The sequence below is a fragment of the Patagioenas fasciata genome, chromosome 5 (assembly GCF_037038585.1).
Source record: "Patagioenas fasciata isolate bPatFas1 chromosome 5, bPatFas1.hap1, whole genome shotgun sequence".
In the NCBI taxonomy this organism is placed as follows: Eukaryota; Metazoa; Chordata; class Aves; order Columbiformes; family Columbidae; genus Patagioenas; species Patagioenas fasciata.
The window spans coordinates 3908061-3933486 of NC_092524.1; the positions used below are offsets into that span (position 1 = coordinate 3908061).

The 25426-nt window shown below is 41.9% G+C and overlaps 1 protein-coding gene across 3 annotated transcripts in view; it reads left to right on the forward strand.

The window, feature by feature from the left end:
* The first annotated feature begins 15554 nt into the window (after window positions 1-15554).
* The window catches only part of NAV2 (neuron navigator 2), a 368230-nt gene continuing 358358 nt past the window's right edge, over window positions 15555-25426 (forward strand). For 2 of the 3 annotated variants that reach the window (XM_065839241.2, XM_065839242.2), the window contains exons 1-2: window positions 15555-15675; window positions 18503-19114. In XM_065839241.2, coding sequence (XP_065695313.1) covers window positions 19040-19114 — 75 coding nt within the window. In that variant the 5' untranslated portion in view covers window positions 15555-15675; window positions 18503-19039. Of the gene's footprint in view, window positions 15676-15797; window positions 15882-18502; window positions 19115-25426 lie in introns of those variants that run through there. The other variant, XM_071808810.1, reaches the window with a different exon arrangement.

Genomic DNA, 25426 nt, shown 5'->3' on the forward strand with positions numbered 1-25426 from the left:
ACAAAATAACTCACAGTCCCATGTTATTAAAGGAAACTTGTGTTTATTTTCGCTAGTTTCCTGCTGAAGGCTGAGCAATTAAGGCTAATAGCTCAACAAATACATTTAGGATACTCTCTGGACGTTATAATATTCCAGATGAGGCCGTTGGCATAGACAGCACAATGCAGTAATACTTGTGCTCCAAGGAGACAAGGAGGATGATAAATATACATTGTGCTGTACCCATTGACATAAAATCCAGTTTGCTTTGCTTAGCAGCCTTGCCAACTCTTCACAGAAATGATAATTCTCTGAGGATATTTCCTTGTGAAGATACAAAGGGAAAAAAGAAACTTAAATGCCTTTGAATATTAATTTCCTAGCTAGCTTGTTCTGTTTTGTTTCCTCCCCCTTGGAGAACGCAGGGAAATGTGCGGCGCTTTAACAAAGAGCTTGTTTTGCTTCTGAACAGCCTGACACGGGGGAAAATCTTGCATCCAGCGAAGATTATGATTAACTGAGGTTTTCACCATGAATTCCCTCCTGGGGGAAACCTGCCCTGTCAGTCAGATACCCACGATGTGCAGAGTTTGCTCCTTTTTCCCCTGAAGGGCCGGATACGGTGTTTAGCCACGATGGAGAGTTGTCCATTAAAATGACGCTCGGCACGCTGCACTCCTGAGATGCGGTGTGCGAGGCTCTTAACAGCCACGTAGGCACCTTTTTCAAGGGTCATTTATCCTGAAGGAAGCTTGCTGTGCATCTTCCCGAGCAAGGAATGCTGCCTTGTTGGTATAAAAAAGGGAAGCCTCCACTTTAGAGACAATTTTCCCATGTTAAACGATGCTCAGCAGTGTGAACCTGGCAGGGTCAGACTGCGCGTGGGTTCAGCAACCGCTTGGTTTTACACCTATTTGCTGTTGCCGTTTCTTGTCTGGATTACAGCAGCATCAAAAATTGCAGCCGCAAAATAAACAAGGAAGGGTTTTCCAGTAATTATGGTGCTTGCTTGAAAACTGGGCTTAAATCTTCTAAAATACCTGCTTAACTCAGTTGATCGCAGGCTTTAGATACCGAGTCCTTTCATTTAGCCGAGCCCATTCCAGCTTCTCCACTCACCCAAACGCTTGCCTCTGGCTCTTCCTGGGGTTATTTTAAATTTTCTGCATGGTGAATATTATATATAAGAAAACACTTATTGGGCCGAAGAGTGAAAGAGAAAATCTCACAGCAAGGTATTCCTTGTGACTCCAGCGAATATTTCACACAAAACACCTCTTTGTGTAGGGCAAGAACGGCAGGTTGATACCTTCCCTTTTCAATTGCGCTGTCTGTCCTTCTCTGGCCTGATAAAAAGTTAATTATGACCTACAAGTGAAAGCGCTTCAAGATAAAAATTGGCAATATTCTCCTGGTGGCTAAGGCCATGCTAAGTGTATGGAATGGAGACATTCAAAAGAACTTCAAGCTTCTTACTAGGGAGGATTTCAGATTAATTTTGTGGTACAGAGCCTATGTAGCTACTGAATTCTAGGAGAAAGTGTAGACTGAAAATCCTGAGGGAAAGAAGATGCTACTTATAAAAATTACAAAGGCCTGAGAGGGATGAGGGTGAAACTTGTTGAATATATTGACTGCTCAGCTTTTCACTGTCTCTTGAGTTTGTGGGTGTGAGAATATGTCCTCTTTATGCATTTAGCCAGCATATCCATTGCTTGCTTAGTCTATTCAAATGACAATATATTAAGTGCAGGTGTAATCTGGGTGTTTTTTATCTAGGAGGGTTGAAAAAGCAAGGTTCAGACACATCTCTATGTTATCCATTCCTCCAGATTGAAGAAATCCATGGAAAATTAGAAAAGCCAGCACCACTGCTGTTTTTTATTTCACTTCTCAACAGCTGTATTTCGTATGAAAACATGACTAATGACAGACACTATCGGGTAAGTAAGGCTCAATATTTTCCCTTTAGACGTTACAGTATGCACAAACTTGCATTGACAGGCAAGTTCGGAGAAACCAAATACAGCCAGGGTCAGGTTCACTCAATTATGAAGAGACAAAACCTGCCCCGTCCTGGGAATATTAGCGTTGTCATTAACAGAAGAGAGATGGAGCTCACAAAACTGGATTTGGAGGATGGATGGGGTATTGGCGTGGAAAACTACTGTTTATATTGGTACAGAAGCGATGGGAGTCTGGACGTGCCGAAAACGACATCTCTCTGCAATGGCCTTGGTGGCAGCACAAGCAGTGCCCTAAGTGGCCGTAATACAGGGGCCAGATTGCTCTTGAAAATGTTGTTTTCCTTCCCATAATTGCTTGAATGAGGCTGAGGGACAAAGCCTGACATGGGGACGGTTTGCTGCGATGACCGACAGTCCGCTGAGTTGGAGATAAGCATGTTTCTCCAGTTGTTTGCAGAAAGTCCTGCCTCACGTTAAATCATTTAACTCCATAATCAGTGAATCACAGATCAAGATAAACACTTGTGCAGAGTCAATAAAACTAATTTTTATCTTTATAATTGGATCTTAAGAGCCACCTGATTTTGCATTTAATCAAGACTATAATTTCAGCAGTAAACATCTGATATTTTATTGTAATGAAGAGGCTAAGAATGAATAGAGCCACATTTTTGATTAACTAGAATTTTGTTGCCGGGGAATTAATCTGTTTTCTCTGTGAGGAAAAAAAAAAGCAACCACCAACCAAAACCTCTTTAAAATGAGTTTGTCAGCAGGAATAATGAAATGTTGAGTGAACTCCAGCAGTAGATACGTTTCAACATTTATTTGTTTTCCTGCATTAAGGGGGCAAATGGGAGAAAGTAGGTGATGGTTAAATACTGAATATGGCGATTATTTCTCCTGAACATAAAGTAAGAGAAGAGCTGGACCTAAGACTTCCTGGTCACTATTTCTGGGTGAGATAAGAGTGAGTTTAACTTGGACTGTAATAGCTCAGACCTGTATTCACATAGAAACAGCTCCGGGGTGGGACTCTGTCCTAGTCAGCTGCTGCTAGATCAGCCGAGGAGCTGCTGTAGTGATACCTCAGATGATCCTTTGGACCGATTCCCATCTTCTTCTGAGGCAACGGGGTGATGCCAACAGAACTGACAAACCAAAGAAAATGAGTTAACCATACCACAGCAAACTTTGCTGAATTTCTTGCGATTTATAGATGTGAATCTGTTTGTGCACATGGCAAGCTAACGTGTAATTTCCGTGGGTAGGAATAAATAAAGCAACCACTTAGTGTTTTTAAAAGGTTGCTTTCTGTCATTACTTACGGAAGCAGGGGATGCGTTTCATTTCTTGTAAGTCTAAAGGAAGAAAACGCTTTTTCTTTGCTAAAAAAAGCTTCCACGCTTCTGTGATTTGTAATAAGCAATGTGCCAGTTGCCATATTCCCACTTTAATATGTCTCTTTAGGATGCAGAAAGCCGTATTCATAGTAATGATAACCGGTCAGCATTAGAAAATCCAAAAGAATGCTGTGTATCAGAAGTGGGGATCCAGATGCTGAAGTTCAGGCTCATCGATGTTGGTAAGTGTTTTGGATGCGAGGAACTGAGACTTGCTGCTGCCGTGTGCTTCTGGCAAAGCGGGAAATTGATGCACCAGATGACAATACCTGAATGTGTGGATGCATGACTGTGGTTTGAGGGCTTTATTGGGGGGACCGTAGCATTTTATTGCCCTGTTACCTCCAAGGAGAGAGTACAAAAATACCTTGGGGTGAGGACGCTTTGGGTCCGAAACTTCATTTTACTGTTAAAAGCCCAACCAAACGCCAAAGTCCTGTGTAAGGCTGATTAATGGTATAATAAGCAGTTAGATCTTGCTATTAGAACAGTTGAAACTCTACTGATGATATTTTCAAATTACTTTATCTGGAAGATGTGCACTGTAATTTTTCTTGTGTGAGTGATGACATATATGGATTGAAAACTTGAGTACAATGATCTGGACTATTCCTTAAGAAAATGTTTGTGGTTAAATGAGGACTGGGCTCTTCTCACACAGAGGAAGTTATTATTGAAAATTCTCTCCTGTATTCATCATCTCCTCAGTTCTAGGGAGAGGGAAAAGGAAGAGTTTCTTGTCCCTTGAAAAGCCATGTAAAAAGCCCTAAATAAGTTTGCTCAATGAACAAAGTTCCTGTCAATAAGATATTAGTTCTTGTGCGCTAGGTGCCTAAATACTGAATAGAAAATCTCGTATCTGTATTACAAGGTCATAGACTATTTTGTGTTAGTAAGGTGCTCATATAACGGCTTGAGAAATGAAAATAGTTTCCTGAAAATGCCTCTGTGTTCAGACCCCAATTAGAAACACTGGGGAAAATCAGTTCAGCAGAGTCCATGTGGCAAAAGAGGGAGAGAATGAAGAGAGGACATGGCCGAGCTGGTTCTATCTGATCTTCCAGTTATTCAGGGTAGAAGACCCTGAATGTAGCAACCCCCAAAGACAATTTATAGCTTGCCTATTTGAACAAGCAACCTATGGTATATTTTGAGCTACACATTTTTGTGTAAACCCAACTTTGTATCCTAGAATAGGCATAGCTATTTCTTCCCTGTCTGGTCAGCTACACTTGTGTCTCATGGAAGCAGTGAACAAGCATTATTTAAATTAAGGTACCTCAATATTTATTTATCACTTCCATGAATTACTTTTTAAAGGAGGATAAAATGTTGTACACATCTTAGAAATTGCAGCCAAAATGTTTTTTCACTGTAAGAGGAAGCCATGAATCCCAGTCTCTCTGTGTTCCTTTTCCGGAAAGCGAGTCAGTTCAAAATTCAGGTGTCCTGCTTGAATCCATGGTCTACCTTAAGTCTAAAACCTTGTAAGTATTGCGTTATGAAGCGAAACAAACACCAGGTTTAGCTTGACTGCTATTTTACAGATATATTCTGCTTTCTTGCTTACTCTGTTTACTATCTCAGTCTTTAAGCTGTGCTGTAAACACCAATGTGACTATTGTTATAGGAGCTATATCATGAAAGAATGACAGACCATGGATGAGGAAGACCTTTTTCACAAATCATTTTCCTTTGCAATGCTTCTACTTTTCTCCTCTTTCAAATAGGTAAAAAGATTCTATTTTCCCAGTGCTAATAAGAAAATCTGTAAAGCAAAGGAATTCTTTGACTCCAGGCAGTTACACATTATCTACCAACCCTCCAAACACAGAAAAGGCATCAGAAGCTTGAACTGGTGTCCCTTCCTGCCTCTTAACAGATCTGCTTCTTTCTCGCTTTGATCATAGATATGTGCGTTAACCTTTCCGGTGTTAATATTGAAATTGCTATTTTTGGTTAAGAGAAAAAAGAGGCTTTCAGTCTATTACAGTGCTAAAGTATCGTTTCATTTCACAGTCTGCCTCCTTAAAAGGTTGTCACAGCAGCAGTAAACCAAAGATTAGTTAAAAGCCGTGACAAAAATTGTAATTTTATTCTTAACATGCCCATATATAAGAAAATGGGCGACAAAAGGTTTCCGCCCCACTGAAAATTCCTGCTCTCTTACATCTTCTTAACTGACACTTAGTGCTTGGATAATAGTCAGAACATAGGAAAAAAGATTATAGCTTTGCGTTAGTGACACTGGAGTTACGGCTGAGGTGCTTTCATTCTAAACCATCATTTTCAGACACAGCTTTCGGAATATATTTCCCTTTGGGCTCCTATTACACACGCTTGCTTTCATCCCAAAGTGGTTTGGTGGCTTTTTTGTTTAGTCTTTTTTCTTTATTCTTTCATTACATTTTTCTTGGTCTTTTATTTGATACCTAAGTATGTGGGGAAAAAATATCTTCACGATTTCATCAATAGTTCAGATTTTGTTTTCTGCGTGTTGGTGCTTCTGCAGAACATCTGCCTTTCATACAGTGGAGGAAATTCCTTTTATAGATAACTATTCAAAGTGCTGAAAACCTGCCTGCTCTCTTTTGGTTTTTACTTCTTGAAATAACCAGGGAATTTTTCCTTAAAAAAGAAGCCCAAAGTGTGCTATCATGGTTAAAAATGTAAATGTGTATGAACTTATTCATTAAATTGCTCTGGGTGAATAGTGGCTACACATCTGAGTAATAAGAATAGATGATTTCTGATGGTTTAGAGCAGGATTCCCCTCTCTTTTATGATGTGGTGGGAAAAAAGCGTCTGTTTCACTAACAAATGCCATAAATAAAGCCAGACTTCATACACAGCTTCAGTTTTGACTTCCCTAACACTCGCAGACAACAAACCCCCCTTTGTTTATGCGCAGTGTAGATTAGCAGCTTGATGTGGGAAAACGATGAGGAACTGGGAGAGTTGAATCCACTGCGACGGAGCCTCTGTCAGTCCACAACAATAATAATTTCAATCTCTTGGCTTTCGATGTAAATGGATTAACTCAAAAGATGAATTAACATCGAGGGGGTTTGTATTTCGGTGAGAAACTACCCCGTGTGCTTGCGCACATGTGCAAAGAGAGTGAAAGATCAGCAAAAAGAGCCAAAGATCATTAAAAACAAACCACCCTCAAATCCTGAGTGGGAAGTTTCTCTAACATGACCCTGTCTCATCTACAGCCATTCTTCAGCTATTTAACATCATTTATTTGAGAGAGTGTACAGACACTTTACTATGTTTCTAAGTACCATTAGGTGCAGAGCCAACAATATATCAATATCGTCCATTGCAATTCTGAAGCAAAATTAGGTATGTAGAGAAAACAAATAAAGAAATAGTTAATCTGTGCACTATCTGTGTTCCCAGGGCCGACTTTGCTACAGCGCTTGACCCAGTGGGTACTGGTGGCAGCATCTGGAAGCAACACACACCAAACGTATCCCAGCAAGGTCCTTCTCTCCCTCATGGTCTCTCTGAGGCCACAACTTCACAGTGCAACTGGTCCTGGCAATATGACCGAGATTATGTGTTGGGGAGGTTTTTTCCAAGCTTTTTTTAAAGAAATAAACGTGAAGATTTCAGCATTCCTATGTCTCAAACAGTGGCCTTTTACTGCAAAGCTAGAGCCCCCGAAGCAGGACAGAAACTGATATTAAGTTTACAGAAACACCGTCTTGTTTTCTTATTTTCAAGCTGCCATAGGGCAGATAAAGGGAAAACCAAGGCTGTGTAGCTCTGCACACTGTGAGCGAAAATCCTGCGGCCGTGAGCCCAAGCACGCGGTTGACTGTACTAAAACAAGCGCCTTTTCTTTGGAATAAGGGTTAGTTACAGTAGAAATGCCATAAAAGCGATCGCCTTGAAAAGATACGCTTTTCATTTGAAGGAAATATTGAGCCTAAGGTATAGTTTCATCCTTTCTATTCCTCCTTCTCCATCCTTTTTTCCCCTCTTCTCTCCCTGAAATCTCTCACAGTAGCTTGGTCAACAGCGTTTTCTTGCTTCATTGGTTTTGAAAAGGACTTGCTGTTCCCTGCTGGTAGATTATTTCCAGCAGACTGTCTCAGGTCAATAGTCATAACATTCTTTGCTCATCTCCCTCTTTCCCCCAACCCAGGCAAAACAAAACAAAAAGATAAAGTTGAACGTGAATAAATAAATGTATCTATAAACTTGGGAAGTGGTAAAGGGAAGCATGTTGTTTTTTATGAGTATTTTTGGTATGGAACCTCCTTCTCCTTTACAAGTACCTGGTCTCTACATGTAATTCCAATAGAGAAATTTCTCCTACAAGGCATAAGCAGCAGCAGCGAGGTTCCAGGTTAAATTACCGAAAAATATCAGAACCTTTTATTGGTATTAATTTCGTTGCAGTCTTAATTTTATTGCAGTCTTCAAAAACAGTATTACTTGCTCTAAGAAGTCTAGGACATGTTGAATGTAGAGAAGAAATTAGCCAAAATAAACATGATCCAGTTGCGGTTACCTTGGATATTAGTTCTTCAGGTCTTGTTTCTGCTCTCCTTCAGCTTTATTTTAGCAGTTTATAAAAAGACAGAAAGGCTAATATGCATGCATTATAACTCAGGTCTTGTTTGCTTTTCCTAAAGTGTGAAATGAGCTTCTACTTGTAATTGCAGGTTGTCTGGATTGATGTGAAGCTATTTTCTCTGTAAGCAGATACTTCTCATTTCCAGCTCTGTTCAAAGTATGAATAATCAATTAAAAAAAAAAAAACTTGGGGAAAAAAATTCAAATTGCAAAGAGGTTCATTTCCTAATGCCCCAGGACAGCAAGGAGTTTGGAGATTACAAGCCCTCAACACGACTGTTGACTCTTCCGCTGACTGAAAGCTGCACATCAAGAGAGCTCTCTGTCATTACGAGATTACGGTGCATCATTTCCCTAGAAGACACAAGGCATTTTCCCTTTGGGTCTTGCTTATGAATTTTTACAGCTCATAGAACTGCAAATGCGTTTGATAGGGAAGTGTATCTGTGACCAATGGAAATATAAAAGGGGTGGAAAAGTTGCAAGACTTCACAGAATACCTGCTCACCTCCCAAAAGGCCGTGTCCTTGTGCATTGAGGACGTGGCTGCTTTCTGAGGGATGCTGTTTTATCATTGCACACGATACTGCGTCCTTTGGGATGAATTTTGCAAACTATCAATAGAATTATTTATAAACCCAACTTGTCAGGCTAGCAAAGGCACAGGAATTTGGCTGGCCGTTAAAGATGCAAAGGTATTTTAATGTATTGCATACTGTGCGTTTTCCCTGCCTCCATTCCAAGCCAACTCTTTTGTCTTGGTTACATTATTTCATACGACCTTGCATGTTGTAATATGTAAAGCAAATCTGTTTCCATGAAAAGGATGCTGTAAAACCTCTGGAGGCTGAAATGAAGTTTAACATGTCCATTTTTTGCAATCTGATCTATTCCCTGTAAATTTCTGCTACCGCTGTTATCATTGTATCTAAACTGACTGTACATAAGCAGTTGTAAACACTTCCTAACAACTTTTCCAGCACTGTGAATTGCCTTGAAGGCACGTAGGGTATAAACAAAGAGGAAAATAGTGGATTTTCCATGCGGTCTAAGTACTATATGAAATTTCAGGAATGCTCTTTCCTATTTATATCCATTCATCTCTTTGAATTTCAATCTTTAAATCATTACCTTTTCTCTCAGGACTGGTGCGAGGCTTAATTCATTAATGTCCATAGAGTGCTTTGAAATCCTTAGATGAAAGAGATTATAGAAGTGTGAAATGTTAGTATTAAAGCAAAAATGTGAACCCGTAACCTCTCTCTTTCCCTCCTTTAGCTCACCTGTTCATGAAAATCTTTGTAATCATATACACTTACCTTAGAATTGAGGCAAATACATTTTCCTTTGATGTACAGACAATGTGAGGTTGTAAATGCCCATTTTTTTAAAAAAAGAATCATTTTCATATTACCAAAGTTAACGTAAAAACTTCTTAGCTATGTTTTTAATCTTCTATTCACAGTCTCTGCGCTTCCCCAATTAAAATATGGTCCTGGTTAAATCCAGCTGAATCTTGTAGGGCCGCATCAGTGCTGAAAGATTGATGCTGCTCTCTCCATAGGAAAACAGAAGTTCTTCCGTCAGGTTTATGTGACTTCAGACCGTAAAATCACTGGCATCACACAATCTTTTCAAAATGCATCATTTGTTTTCTAGATGGGAACCATCCTTCTGTGTCCTGCCATCGACATTGGTTTCTCTAAAGGATATTCTATATTTCCATAGGATGATCCATGTTAGAGTGACCTTGGGACTCCAATCTGCTCAAATCAAGATCAGCTATAAGATCAGAGCAGGTTTCTTAGGGCTTTGTCCAATCAAGGAATATCTTAGCCTGCCAACTTTTATCTGGAGCTGCTAGATCATCCATGAACCCACCTGCTTCTGTTTCCATTACAACCTAAAACCTATGGAACCTTTTAGCAATAATACTGAAATTAATACCCCCAAATCCAAAACACCCTTCATAAAAACTCATGTAGATATTACTATTGGGACACAGGGAATTATTTTTTCCATCTTGACAATTTATCTCTGTAGCCACAAGATTGTCTATGGACCTTGCCAGTAGCTTCTTTTTGCCTCCGAGGAAAATCAGAGAGAGGGTAAGAACTGTTAACAAGGCTGTGGAAGATAAGCCAACTGACAAACAGCATGGAGAACTCCATCAGTGGGAAAAGTCCCCACCAAACCTGTATTCAAAGCTCACAACATTTGCAATGTCCAGATCGTCCGTGACAGGTCATGTTTTTAAAAAGATACCATTGTGGTGTCTCTCATCATCCCACTGGAGTTCCTGTGAGCCGTTCTGACAAGTGCCGATTTGTTGCAGAATTAGTCCTTTCTGGGGCTGCTGTGCCATCATCCTGCTCTTCCAGTTCAGCCGTTCAAAGTCGGTAGAAAACTCTCATGACCTCTTTATTTGCAGACAGAGCAGATATCTACAAGCCAATTGTGGAGAGCAGCTAGTTTGAATCTATATTTAAATACTCCAAGAAGCATATGTTTATTCAGATTTCTCTTTAAAGTTCAGGCTCTGAAAGTTGCTCCTATATTACATATGCATGTGTTGATATAATCTGGAATTTTGAGTTGATTGTAATATTGCTACTAGATGTTAGACTAGAGTTGTTTTACCACTACTTCTTCCTCAAAGGAGAATTAATCATCGACTTAACTAGAATGCTAATATGAATGATTGTGTTGTTATGCATTTGTTGTTTTATTTAATTTTTCAGCCTTCTAGGTCCCTTTTGAAAACAAGCTTAGCCAACCAAACTTAACAAGCTTTTACTTGAGTGTGTATAGATGTTAAGTAAACAAAATATTTTTGCTGCTAATGCTTGCGGTATTCAGCTTCATTAAACATGTTTATATGCAGCCTGTAACCTTTTTCAGCATACACAGCTAGCTTGGAAGACAGATTCTGTTCAGATAAAAGAAGATGACACGGAAAATATATTTTAGAGAGCTTGTTTGAATGTATATCTCCCGAGATGCTCTCAAGGTGACTTGGTCAAGCCAGAGGCTTCAAGTCTTTCAAATCTTGAAAACTGCGAGAGGTGTAACAGGTCAGTTTGGCTTTTCTTAAATGGACTTTCCACTGAATATCAATTAATAAGCATTTTGCACTGTGAAGTTGTCCATGGTTCATGATGTCTTTACAATCGAGTAGGAGTCCCGGTTACACAGCAGCTGCAGGCTGAGGGTTCGTACATCCCGCTTCCCCCCAAAAAAGGGTTTTGTTTCCAATTAGGTGTCCAGGCTCACGGGGGCAAGGAGACACCAACAGCAGAGAGAATGTCAAGAATGCCACCACATCTGCCAGATGTGCAGGGAAGACCCCGGGAATGCAAACAACTGAGGTCTGCTCTGAGCAAGGATCAAACACGTGCTTCTTCCTACCTCTGTTTTATCCTAAAGCACATAATACCAAGATTTTGATGCTATTATGCAAAGTAAGTACTTGATAGCGATGGAATCATAGTGTAGCAAGATGCCACTTGCTAAAAAATTTGGATATCCGGAGAGAGCATACATCCTGGTTAAAGGAGAGAGCAGGTTGCTTCAGCAGTGAGCAGGACTGGTGAAATCCCAGGGCCAGGGCTCACCACAAGTCTAATGAACCATTGCAAAGGGTTTTTATTGCAATAACGAGTGACCGTGGAAAATTCTGGCTGCTCATGATACAAGCCACAGATGAAGTTACCGGCTTTGAGGAGCTGCGTGTTCAAGCCATTGAAATATAGTGACAGCTCTGAGGACGAACAAGATGCTCGCTAGCAATAACAGCAGTTGAAAGGGTTGTCTTAGAATACTTGCACTGTAAGTATAAGGCACTATGAAGCAAATTTTAGTTCAGTTAAACTGCTGTAGCGACGTGGCTTTGTAAAGTTTTACACCGTCTAAGCAGTTGTGAGGGATTGACATGGTTCTTACCCAAAAGGTGGGGGTACTCCTTGTAACGAGTGCAGCATTCTCAGAGAACAGCTGCCCCTTTTCTTTCAAAACTGTATCTTCATTTTATCAGTTTAACTTTAGTGTAACGGTTTTCAGATCACAGCAGAAGTAAATGGGTGAAGCAGCTTCCATTGTTCCATTGATCAAGTGAGTAATTGATGTCATCTTCCTAAAATAAACTTTATTTAAAGGTATCTTTAATATTTAAACAAACACAACAATCACCCTCACCAAAGAATACGACAAAGAATGCCAGCCTCTGACTGTCCTAGAGGAAACCTATCAGCTATCTCAAGAGTTCATCTTTCAAAGATTTTATTGGATTTCATAAAGATAAAAAGATTCTCAACATGCATTCTATCCCCAAAAGCAACAACATTTCTTAATGCACATGCATTATACAATAACATCTTAAAAATGCAAAATAAGACATTTTTAAGAATTCGTTGCCTTAAGTCAGAACTTATACGAACATTCAATATGATTAGTTGCAGCTAAAAGGTACATAATGGAGCCTGAAAAATTAATGAAAGCTTTGCTATTTTGGTTTAACATCCCTGTTTTTCTGCTCTCTAAACATCCTCACCATTGCAGCCCTCAGTTTTGGAACAGAACGTTTTAGCAGACCCTGCAGCAGACGCACAGACACATGAACTCAAGATTGTCCTGAAATGTCTGTGAAAACACCTCGGGAAATGTTGACTCTTACGGTCTAAGGATCAAAGCTGAATTATCTGAAGTTAAATGATTTAAATTCTTTAGATGACGAATTGCATGTAGCTGTTTATTGATGTTTTGTTTTCTAATTATGAAACTTATTTTTTACTTGCTAGAAAATCTAGTAATGATTAGCATTCAGTATTTGTAGACATCTTTTACTGTTTTAGAGCGGAACTTTCTGTGACATTTTGTAGTATCAGAAAATAGACATTTGAAAATATGAGGTTCCTTTGCAAATGTTTATGGCAAAGAATGTAACGATGACATTGTGGCTTTCACAGCATTTCAGTACCTTGTATTGCACTGGTAATTAAAAGGCCAGATCCTGCTGTCTGTGCTGAAATCACAACTCCAAACCACATTCACTATCAGTGTGTGCGCTTAATTACTGTAGACTCTGTACCTAGAACTTCTGGCCAAGACCAAGGGCTCGTTTTATCAAATTAGGTTGTCGAATTGCTCCTGGTTTCAGTTCTCACCACTGAGATGAGAACTCAGGCTTTAATCACTTTCTTTTTAGAGTCCTGTAACTCACCACGCCATCGCTTGTACCCGTCTGGCAGGCTGGAACACATCAATGGGACGAGAACCCACAAGAAGGGAACAGCTTGTGGTGGAGATGCTGATGTTAGTCGGGCGACCTGATTTTGGCAAATTCCTCCCATCGGCTCCATGCCATTTCTGAAATAGAGATTAAAATATTGTCTCATTGCGGTGTTTCGTTGTTTATTTGGTTTTGGTTTTGTTTTTTCCTTGCCTTTTATCTGTCTAGATGGTAGGCATTTAATCAATAACAATATGCCTTATGCTTCTTTGGTTTACAAAATGCTGAATGTCTCTCTAATCTGAGCTAGAGACCAACACATATTTGCAGATGACCTTTAACTGGAAAGAGTAGATCTCTGTCCCTGCCTTTCAGCTGCGGAGTGAGAATCCAGTAATGCAAATTTTCAGGTTCTCGGCATGCAAATGAAGCAAAGAGGCGGCTGTGCACCCGTCTTTTCGAAGCTTAAAGCATCACACGTGCACAGGAAACAGAAATGAAAAAGGTTGCCCGTCTGTAGCTCTCTACAGTCGAGCATTCTTTCAAAGGGAAAATCCGTCACTTTGAAGAATTTACAGAAGAAAACCTCCACAGCAACCAAAGCTGCAGGCAAGCGAGTGAAAGGCAAAACGCAACTGCTGGGAAAAATAAATAAGGGCCTTTACAGCAGTCCCATTGAATTGGAATTTTCCTTTATCACAGACTAGGCTGTTATAATCTTCTACCTCTAGCCACATATTCTAGAAGATTTTCTAAATGTAAAGATGTTACAGCAGAAGCAGAGTTTCTTACTAATGAATCACCTGCACCAAACCACCACCTTAATTTGCCAAAGAACCGATTCGGCGTCATTTCTCATTCCCGTTGTCTGCGTGTGAGACGTGGATCAGATGTGAAAAACAGCAGGGGGGTGACGTTCAGCAAGCGCACCCAGTGCCAGCAAAGGCTTCGAGCATGGATGAGTCCTTCTGCAAGACACCATGTCCTCAAAGGCCCCACAGCAGCCCAGGGGTTCCTGGCATCTTGTTTTTCCAGGTGCGTTTAAACAAAACCTCAGGCAATCTGATTTCACAGGCTGCTTTTTACAGAGGCGGCGCACTGCAACATTTAAATGAAAGAAATGAGATGTAAATATTGTTTGCCGGTGTTCAGTGTTTGCAGACGTCCTGAACGCTGGGCTGAAAGTCAGCAGCCTTGAGAATAAAGCTAAAAGCAAGGTGGAACTGGAGCCATAAGTTTGTTTGGGGGATGCTGCATTTTCTTTCCCCAGGAATGAGACAGAATCACATATAGGACTCCCCAGGAACAATTTGTACCCATTGCCCTTCGACTTTCCTGTGTATAAGGGCATCTCCATCTGCTTTGCACCCACGTTTTAAACACCGATTGTGGTGCTGAGGTCTCCCCGCAGCCTCTTCTCCATGCTGAACCAGCCCGGTTCTCTCAGCCTTTCCCCACGCGGCAGCTTCCCAGTGCTTGGATCATCCTTGTGCCCTTGCTCTGGTCCCTCCCCAGCCTTTTTGTGCAAAAACTGAACATGGGGTGGCTGAATAGAGCGGTCAATTCCTAAAGACATCCCGGGCCAGGCTGGACGGGGCTCTGAGCACCCTGAGCTGGTGAAGATGTCCCTGCTCATGGCAGGGGGGCACTGGGGGAGTTTGAAGGTCCCTTCAACCCAAACCATCTGTGATTCTGCAGTTCTGATCAGAGAACCGGGGCTGGTTCCCGGCAGGGTTGGGCCGTTTAGGGGCGGGGCCATTACCAGTGGGGCGGGGCCTGTTCGGGGTGGGGCCGGTTAGAGGTGGGACCAGTTCCCGTGGGGCGGGGCATGTTTGGGGTGTGTCCCGTCGGGGGGGGGCCAGTTTGGGGGTATGGCCGGTTAGGGGCGGGGCCGCTTGGGGGTGGGGCCTATTCGGGGCGGAGCAGGTTAGGGGCGGGGCCAATTCCTGCCGGGGTGGGCCCTGCGGGGCCGGTATAGAGGCTGGGCCGGTTCTCGCAGGGGCGGGGCCAGTTCGAGGTGGGGCCTATTTGGGGCGGGGCCGATCCCGGTGGGGCGGGGCCTGTCCGGGGTGTGGCCGGTTAGGGGCGGGGCCACTTCGGGGCGGGCCACGCCCAGCCCCACCGCCCCTCCCACTCCGTTCCCGCTTGGAAAGCGCCTCCTCATTGACTTCTTCAACCGCCAGCGCCCGCCTCCCATTGGCCTCCCTCCCCCACGTGTCCACGGCGGGCACCCCTGTGGTTGGTCGGCGAGGGGCGGTGCTGTGCGGTGGGCGGGGCCAAGGCTGGTTTGGGGGGGGCGGCGGTTGCCCGGGTAACGGCAGAGTGAGTAGTGGCGGCGGCGCGAGGCGGCGGGGCCGGAGCCGCAGCCGGAGCCGCGCGTGCAGGGCGGCCCCTGCCCTGCCCCGGGCGCGTGGCCGCCGCGAGCAGCCGCGCGCCGCCCTGCAACCGCTGTAACGGCAGCAACGGCTGCAACGGCAACAACGACCGAAAGCGGCGGCTGCACCAGGTACCGGCGGGAACGCGCCGCCCGCGGGAGCCCGCCAAAGTTTGTCCCGGCGGCGGCGGCGGAACCGCGGGCACGGGCGGGGCCCCCGCGCTGTGCGAGCCGAGCGCTGCGGGAGCCGCCGCCGCCGCCGCTGCCGCTCGGTCCGCGGGGAGAGACGGCGGGAGGATCCCGGCGCAGCCCCGCGGGTCCGCGCTGCCGCTCGGCGGGTGAGGAGCGCGGGCGGTGGGGCCGCAACTTCTGCGCGGGGGGGGGGGGGGGGGGTGCGGGGGTTTGGGGTCCGCGGGTCCGGGAGCCGCCCGGTGCTGCTCCTGCCGCCGGTCGTGGGTTTTGTTGTTTCAGTCGTAATTTATTTGGTGGTGTGTGGTTGCACCTCGGGGGGACCCCGTGGGGGTGTTGAGGGGGGTGTCCCCGCAGGGCTTTGGGATCCGGGTGGGTGAGACACCCGGGAAACTTCTGCTGGGCTGGGATTTTCTGTGTAAAAAAACCCCCAAAACAAACCCGAAATTAACAAAAAAATCACCCCTACAAGCCAAACAAACAAAAAAACCGCAAAAAAGCAAACAAACACCAAAATAACCCGAACAACCAAACAAAAAGCCGCTAAGCGAACAAACACTTGTGCAGAAAAGACCCACGAATATATTTTTGCTTTGGTTGGTTTTCGTCAGTTGCGGGAACGGTCAATTTCCAGTGTTGTGACATTGCTTATATGTTTATATTTTTATGGTAAAACAAACAAACATAAGTTGTGTGTAGCTGCTTTGCTTTAATGATATTGACCAAGAGGAGCTGCTGGGGAGCTGGTTCTGTAGGGGGATATTTGGAAGTGATGCTTTGGGCAGGTGTGTGTCCCCTCAGGTCTCTGTGCAGGTGGATGGACCTTGGATGGAAGGCTTTAATTAATACATTAATTAATGCGAGGCTTGTTGGGGTTGGTCAGATGCGCAAGCCGTGGTCAGATTTGGGTTCTGGGCTCTCAAAGCTGTTTTCTCACTGAGGTTTTTCAGGATGGAGCCCAACAAAGTCCCGTGGCCTCTGGGTGTTTCGATAGTAGGAAAATGAGATAATGGAGATTTTTGGTCACTTGGCATTCTGTTGGTTTTAGCGTCTCTGGCCCTGCGGTGATTTCCCCAGCAAACCCTCTTCTTATCCGTTCTATCTGGTTTTCAATGCCAATTTACTGCTGACAAATCTCAGTGATGGGGATGAGCATAAATAAAAAGTGAAACTTCTTTTTGTTGGAGCGGGAAGAAGAATTAAGTCAATCTAGATGCTTAAAATGTTTTGTTGTGTGGCCGATTTGAATTAAATACCTCTTCAAGCTTTAGGATATTTTTTTCTTGTTAATATATATATTTTTAATATGAAGTTTAATGCCACTAACTCACTCAGTGGCACTAAATACTAATGCACGCTCTAAGGTTACAATCATATATTAAGTCATAGAAATTGGCGTGTTTCCCCAGAGATGGTGGTTAAAGCCTTAACGTTGAATGCACAGTAACTTGCACTTTGTTCCTTTTCTCCTTTATTTCATATTTTCTATCTGGTTCAGGGCCCCTCTCGTGCGAGCGCCGTTGTCCTCAGCTGCACCGGTTCTGTCACGCTGCTCTGTGGCATTACACGATGTGACTGATGCAGCCTCATGTGTCACATCACTGTGAAATCACTCGAGGGAGAAAGTTTTCGTCGGTGGGACTTGAGGATATTTGTAAAAGTTGGTCTTTTTTTTTTTGCATGGTATTTGTCGTGAAAGTCAAAGGCCCTTTGCTCTGAGCTACCTGTGTGATTTCGGCAGGTGTAAAACCACCGACCAGGAGGAAGTTGTGGTTCAAAATGGAGTTTGAAGCCTCTTGTTTCCCTATGAAGTGGGTTAGGTGTGTTTTTTTGATGATTTTGGAATGGCACAGCATCACTGCCATCACTCATATTCTTCCCCTTGCTGGATTAACGACCCATAAAAGAGCATTTGTGGCAACAGGCAAAAGCAATATTTCTTTTGTATTTTATTTTTTTGCTTATGAAACCCGAGACCCCAGCACATAGAACAAACCTGTTCATGCATTTCACCAGAAATCGTATCTAACTTGGATATTTGATTTGGGTGTTCAGGTAGCGCTGAAGCTTTGTAGAAAGATGTGAGTGGGGTATGGATATCCAGTTCCTGCTATGTTTATGAAATAATCTATGTTTCATGTTACCAATCCTCTAGGGATGGGAGAATGTCTGATTATTAGAGTGATTTTTCTTTTTTGTTGTGTTCTTCATTGATTTGGGACACTTAGGTTTGGGTTATTTTGGTGCTCGTATCAACACCACACAGCCGAATTTGTGCCCTCATGCTGTGCTATGGTTGTTAAAACAGCTTTAATATTTTCAGCCTTTTTAGATCTAGAATCCAGCTTAGTAAACATGCTTTTTTTTCATATTGATATGATCATATCATACTGATCAGCCTGCTGATATTGATCCCACCTTAGAAATTAACTCAGGAGACAATTGGTCTCTGTTGTGGTAAACTTGTGCTTCTCGTTAACAATAAGAACAGTATTGTAAGGTGGTTGAGCTGCTAACCTGTGATTTCAGGTAATAACGTAACCGGTTCATTCACATATTCTTGTGCCCAGGATTTTGGGAGGTGGCACAAAATAACCTTATGAACTGTGGGGAAGAGATCCCTGTGTGCGATCCCTCCTATAATTTTGAGAGGTTTGGATGAAGAGTATGGACAAAATACGTAATTATTGTATCATTTCTGACCTGTGGTGGGTGAAGAATATCAGTGTTCTTTCACACTAGTAAAAACTGCTTTCCCCCCACCTTTTAGGTGTTTGTTTGAATACAAAGAAGACGACGACAAGCGTGCATGGATGGTTTTACGTAATTAACACCTGCTAGATTTGCAAAAGGCAATTATCGCTGCAAAGTGTTTACATTGATTTATGGGAGGAAGGTGGCCCAAGAGAGGGATGCTGATAATATCAACACAGTGGATTAAATGCACATTTACACCTTTATTGACATATAAATTACCCATGCCCGGAACGCACTGAAAAGGCTGCTGATGGAGCAATAATGTGGCACGAACCCCTGGGTTTGGATTCGGCTCCGTCATCCTGCTCTAAGGCGTGCAAATGGAAACCTTCGGCTGAGCTACAATAGGATACGGAGCCTTGCGGAATGGCTGCTCGTTAAGATAATGAGCAAACAAGAATTTAGAAGGACTATAAAAAAACCATGGATGAGATTTGAAGGAATTTTCTTGCCTTTTCTTTTTAAATTATTTTTAGATTTTTGTTGTTGTCCGTGCTATGGATTTTTAGGGAAAGTTTAAAGAGCCTGGAAGAGTCTTTATAGCTGGGAAATGGAACCTGGCTCCGAATCCAGCCAACATCAGAAGAGAAAACCTGTGACACATGGACTGGAAGATCAAAAAAGGGTAAGTGACAAAAGGTGGAAGCGCTTTCTGCTTCAATTGCTGAATGAAATCCAAGTGGCAGAAGAGCTCTTTATAACTCTTTCATCAATGGCGTTGCTGCTCGTTACGCTTAGCCAGCTGTAGGTCTCTTTTTCTGGTTATATATTTGAAAAGAAGTGTTTGTTTTTCTCTTCAGGCTTGTTCCAATGTGTGGCACAAAGAGCTGAGGGAAGGGAAAATGGTAATATGAGTGAAAGATGGGAAAAATACACAGAATTTTGGGTAGTTGTTGATGGAGAGACTTAGAAGCGTGATGACTCTTGCTGAGTCTGGACAGATTATTGATTCATCATAGCTTTAATGTTTCTGTTGATATCATTAGAGAGGTTTAATTGTTTTCTTGGGATTTGGTGATTAAATTTGCTGAAAATGTTGTGTGCTTGTCAGTGTTGTTGTCCTGATGGCATTTTACTGCGGTTTCCAGATGCAAATTTGACTTGAGACAAAACGCACAGTGGAATGTGTTGAATGGCAGCTGGCGGACCTTATTTTGTACACAAAGTGCGTCAAGGTGGTTTGTATTATTTAATACTAATGCATCGGCACATTAAGTTGACCTAAACGAAGCTGTCCCAGACAAACTGTGGCTTGTGAGCAGTTGGGACTTTAAAGTTGTTTTCTCGGCAGCAGTCAAGCAAGCTGTAAAACCTGACATGTTTCTACTGTATGAATCATTTATGTCGTTTTCCACGCGGATTTGATGGGTGGTAGAAAACGCTGTGTGCTCAGCTTTGTGTGGAAAGCTCCTTTTTCCTGTAGCTTATACATGTGATTTTTTTTTTATTTCAGTTGATAGTGAGTTGGAAAAACACAATTGACCGCCAGCTATTATTTTGCTGTTGAACAGCACTGTCTAATTTTGGAGAGAGGGGTTTGTGTCACAATTTCATCAAGTCTGCTGAAGAATAAAAGCGGTTTCTCTGTCACCCGGTTAGAAATCTAAGCAGCCTGGAAAACTTTGAGAAATTGGATAAAATGCAGCTGTTTCCTTAGAGAGAAATGACATTTGGGGAACGAAATAGAGGTCCTAAATGTATGATATTTTAATTGCACCAAGCGTGATCTAGTAACCAAGAAGCTGCTTTTTGCTTTTATCACGGAAGCATTTTTGGACTGAAGAAAATCAATAAGGCTTGAAACCAAATCCTTCTATTGACTTAATTCCTGGAGGCTGCTCGTACACATCATTCTCCTTAAGTATATGATGTTATACCTCATGTAGGCTACGATGGGAACAACATCTGGGTCCTGCGGCACCAAAGTGTCCTGTAATTGTTCTGATGCACCGAAATTAATATGCAATTACGTCTGTGTCTGTGTGTTGATAGGTATAGAAAGCTACATCTCCCATCTGCTCCTGGCTCTGGGTGCTTGGTGCACATGTAGGACGGGGCCTCTGAATATATAATATAACCCCAAGTGAGGCTTGGTGGCAGCTGGGATAACATCAATTGGTCATGCTTTGCTGACACTCATTTTAACTTGAACTCTAGACGTCATGGAGATTATTAAATTTATAATGATATATGTAAGATCCAGTTTAATGACTCTGCATGCTTGGGTGATCTCTCTCACTTCTGTTTGCAAAACAAGTCTTAATAGAGTGTTACATTTCATTTCCTACAAAATTTTCCAGGGAAAGGTTGGTGCTTAGACAGGGAAAAATCAATTTGGAATAAAAATGTTGGTGGAACTCAGTTGTTGTTGTGGAGTTGAATAGGAATATGGACTTTGTTCTGAGGCTTAACATTCTGAGATTTTTTGATTGTGTGTGATCAAGGGCTATTAAAATTAATCATCAGTAGACACTTTTGTTATTAGAAATGAGGCTTGTGCAAGAAGAAATAAGACCAAGCTCATTTTAAATCAGGCAAGTGCATTCTCCTTTTCATAACGATATATTTTATGAGTGTAATGTCAGCCGTTATTGCATTAAGAAACCGGTGTGTATATGTGCACCAGTCAATGGTGCATCCGACATGTCCTTCCCAAGTCAAATACAGAAAGCTGGGTTTGCATTTGTGGTATAGAAGTAAAGCTTAATTTGCCTTTTTTTTTTTCCTTTTTTTTTTTGTGAGCGTGTTTCTAGGTATCTACTTAATAGCTATATTGATTAAAGCAAGACAAGATTTAGTACTTATGCTTATTTTGTAGAGGTACGAGGCTTTGCTTTTTGTGTGTTGGCGGATCTTCAAGAACTGGAAAATGGGTTGTGTCTGATATTGCTGCAATCAACAGAAGCCGGTTCTTGTCTTAACCCTGTGTTACCTTCCCAGGCTGAGTTTAAGAGGACTCTACTATTAATATTTCGGATAGCATCGCATCTATGTACGGAACTTAGGCTGGCTGTAGTGGAGATTACGCAACCAAATCCCATGCAACTTGCAATAAAGGAGTGAAAAATTTGCTCCGGTTTAACACTATATAAGTGGATCGTCCAAAGGTTGTAGGATTATGAACGTGAATAAAGTGAGGTGGCTTTATGCCAATATATGACCGTGGCAACAAAGTCTTTAAATACAGGAGTGATACAGATGATGCTGGGTTTGTGTGTAAGTTCTTGTTTTGATACCAAAAATGGATGATTGCTCATGGCCAGTAAATTCACTGATATTCTTAGAGAAACTTGAGGAAATCGCTGTAAAGCAGATAAAAAATGCTGCCGAAATGATCTACTTAGGTACATTTCAGCCATCCTCTGTAATGAAAAATTTAGTACTGCCCCGTGTTCCGATTAAATGCGTTTTGTGCTGATGAGCGGAATGGAATATTTCTTCAGTTGATTTCTCTCTCTCATTCCCATTCTTTCCGATTTCTCATTCAGATCAGTAGCTCTAAGTTAATGGGACACGGTAGAGAAATACCTGTGCAATAGTGACAGAAGTGTCTTCTGCTCTGCCTGAATGAACAAGTAAAATTGTGTAATGATTTTAGACTTTGGGAGGAACTCTATGAATGCATATTTTATATGCTTATATGTGTTCTGTTGTCCATCTAAACTTTTGGCGTTCATAAAAACTGAGAATCACAAGATAAGCAGAGGTTTATTTGTGCCTACCTGGTGTAATAGGCTCGTAGATTTGGGCTGGTAGTTCTTGGGAAGGGATGTCTCATATCGCACCTCATGGGGCTTATAGGTGCTTGGTTACCTTGGTGTGGCTTTGTGGTTGATTGTTTTTGGTTTTTTGACTGTTTTTTGTCGTTTCCAGCTACTTGGCCATGCTGCCACAGATGTGTGGTGGATCTAGTGCTGGACCTTGTAAAGCTGAACTCATTGTGGATTTCCAGTAGGATGGTTTTTTTTCCCCCCCTCTTTCTCCTTGATAGAAAACTTCCTCTTTTTTTTTTTTTTTTTTTTTTTTAAGAAAAATGTGTGAGTTGTAGTTTTACAGTGTTAAACTCAGACTAACACTTTTTTCCGTGGGGCTTCTTCTCTCTTGACTTGTTTTTATGGAAACAGCCGTCACGATGCACACGACTGGAGCCATATGCTGTAGCTTTCTCTTTAGCTTGTGTTACATTTTTCCTGGGTCTTTATTGACACGCTTTATGTTTACTTGAGGATACTTTGCTTTTGCCTCCCTATCAAAGCCAATTTAAAGAGCATAAGTGGTCTCGCATGTGTTGACCTTCTCATATCGAGAATTTGTGTTGTTTCAAGTGAGGCGATGTTGGCCAAGCACCACATTTATTAGTAGATTTTTGTGCTGAGACATTAATGCAGTTGATGTTTGCCAGCGTGAAAGCACTCAAGTATAACCACTTATAAATTGCAGTAAGGCTTAGCTTATGAAATTACAGCCAGCTGCTGGGTGGTGTTTTGATGATGTAACTAACTGGGTTTTTATGGAAAAAAGAAATGCAATAAAAATCCACTGAGCAAGAGAATGGGGAAGATTTATGAATGAAGCACCACATTGCAAGGATGGGACTCTGGAAATCTCTGATAAAAACATTTAGAACATGTTTTCCAACCTTGCCGATGGCACTTGTTACAGCTGGACACCCAGTTCTGGATCTTATCCAAAAACAGAGCGCGGGGATGAATTCCATACTCAGAAGAGCCTCGTGCCCGCTTTCTCAAACACACACAAAATGCGCAGCAGTTATTCTTGTGGGTTTATTCCAAAATCCTGGAAAGCACGAAACGCTTCTGTGAAAGAACACTTTAAATAGAACTGTGTAAAATCAGGTAGGAATAATTTCTATTTGCTGAAGCTGCGTTGAATAATACAGAAGAGTTGGTTATTTCCAGTCCCTAAGGAGTGAGATTAAGACTGATGAATACTTTATAGAAGCCACCCTGCAAGAACTTCCCTGCTTGCATCTATGTGTATATCTATATAGCATCTGAAACTGGCGTTACAGATGATTATCCTTATCTTGGATGGCTACTAGTATTAATGGCCATAAATTAGCTGGGATATTGTAAATGATCTCCTGTATCTAAAAGCTTTTGGCTGTGCTGGATTTGCACCCTGTTTGTTCCAAGGGTTAAATATCATTAGTCTTACCGTGTTTGACCAGGTTGTGCTTCACAACAGGTTTTATTTTCTGCCTCCATCATCTGTTTCCCCTCAATTTTCTTTCTTTCTTGAAAAATCCACTGATAAAATTGAAGCTCTGCACATGCAGGGCAAACAGGTCCTACCCTATGAAAGAGACACAAGAACTGCACTGATTTGTTCCATGTTTGTTTCTAATGTTGCGAACTGAGTATGGAAAACTGGAAGCATGAAAATGGGAAAACCAAGGAAGAACCAGGGGCTCTCAAGAAAAAAAAAAAAGGCACAAAGAAAAGAGGAATTGGGGCAAGCTGAGCCTAAACTCTTAAAATTCCTTAGGCAGAGGATTTGATGGATAAGATCCTAGTGGCTTCATCAATCTAATTTCAATTAAATGGAACCAAAAGGATCAAGCAGTAAATACAGGGAAGTGCTATGTAGTATAGTATGTATTTTATTTTGAACACTAGTTTCAAAATAAAGTGAATTTCTGATGTCAAAAGCCTGCTCCATTTGTATCAAACGTGGGTTATAGGATACTATGCAGAACTCCCTGCCCACTAAGACATTTTCTTCTGTTACTGGTTAAACTGCGAACAATTTACCCCGACTTGTCAGATTCCAAAGTGTTGTTGGAAATGTTTCTGCAGCTTTGAAATGCACCTCACCTGTCCTTCCATTCTTCAGCAGTGATTTAGCAGAAAGGGCTGCATTTCCCTCATTCTTTCTGCAGTTCAGAGGTGGCATAAACCGTATCTTCTGTGTATTTCCCCTGGTGCACGTATTCAGAGACCAGCCCGCTCCTGCCATCTTTATATATGTGAACAGTCCCATGTCAACTCCTGAATTTCAAGTAAATCAGGATTAATTTTTGCAATACTATGCGTTTTTGTTCATTTAATAGGACAAATGTCTCTCAGGCTGGTACATAAAAGGTACAAGTAAACAAACATTAGAGGCTGTGTTTTTAATTGTTTTTATAAAGCAGGTGTGACTTTCAGATAATATATACTAGAACTCATTACTGTGTAGTTTTCTTAGAAAAATATACTTTATTATGCAAATGGCTAGCCTTTGGATTAATTGTGATATGGAATAACGTGTGGGCCGTGATATTAAGTTCTTCAAGACCTAAATAGCTGGGAAATTCATGCTGGACAGTCAGATATTGCCTCTCGTGACATGTGTGCCTGGAAGCACATTTGATATCCCTGAAGTCCAGTATCTATTTTGATGTTCCTGCTGAAGGGAGGGGTAGGAAAGGCAAAGGGAATGGGGAAAGGCGGGAGGGAGTGTGAAGGAAATAGTCTCTGTGGTAATTCTGATTTATTTACTAATTTTAGGGCATATTGCAAAGCTAATCTTACCTTAAGGGTCTTTGGGAAAGGGAGGCGTTAGGGAGAGATAGACACTGATTTGTCAGTATTTATTTTTAGGCACCGAGTCTTGAGTTTTTTTTCCGGTTGATTATAGTCTAGTTTGACACATTTATTTATCCTTGCGCACTACAGCAATCTATAACAACTTTAAGAAACAAATACTAGTAACAACTTCCAGTAGCAGTAAAGCTATAGCATAGTTGTTAACAAAGAAATTAGGTTTGTGTTAAGGTGTAGATCCAGTACTACAGATGACTTAAAGCATATTTACTGGTGGGGTTTGTGGCTCTGAAATAGGTTTCAGTGCAGGTGAAGGAACTTTTAGCAAGTGTGAGAAATGCGTATGTTTCCCAGCCATGTATTTCTCTTTGAAACGCATCGTACATCTG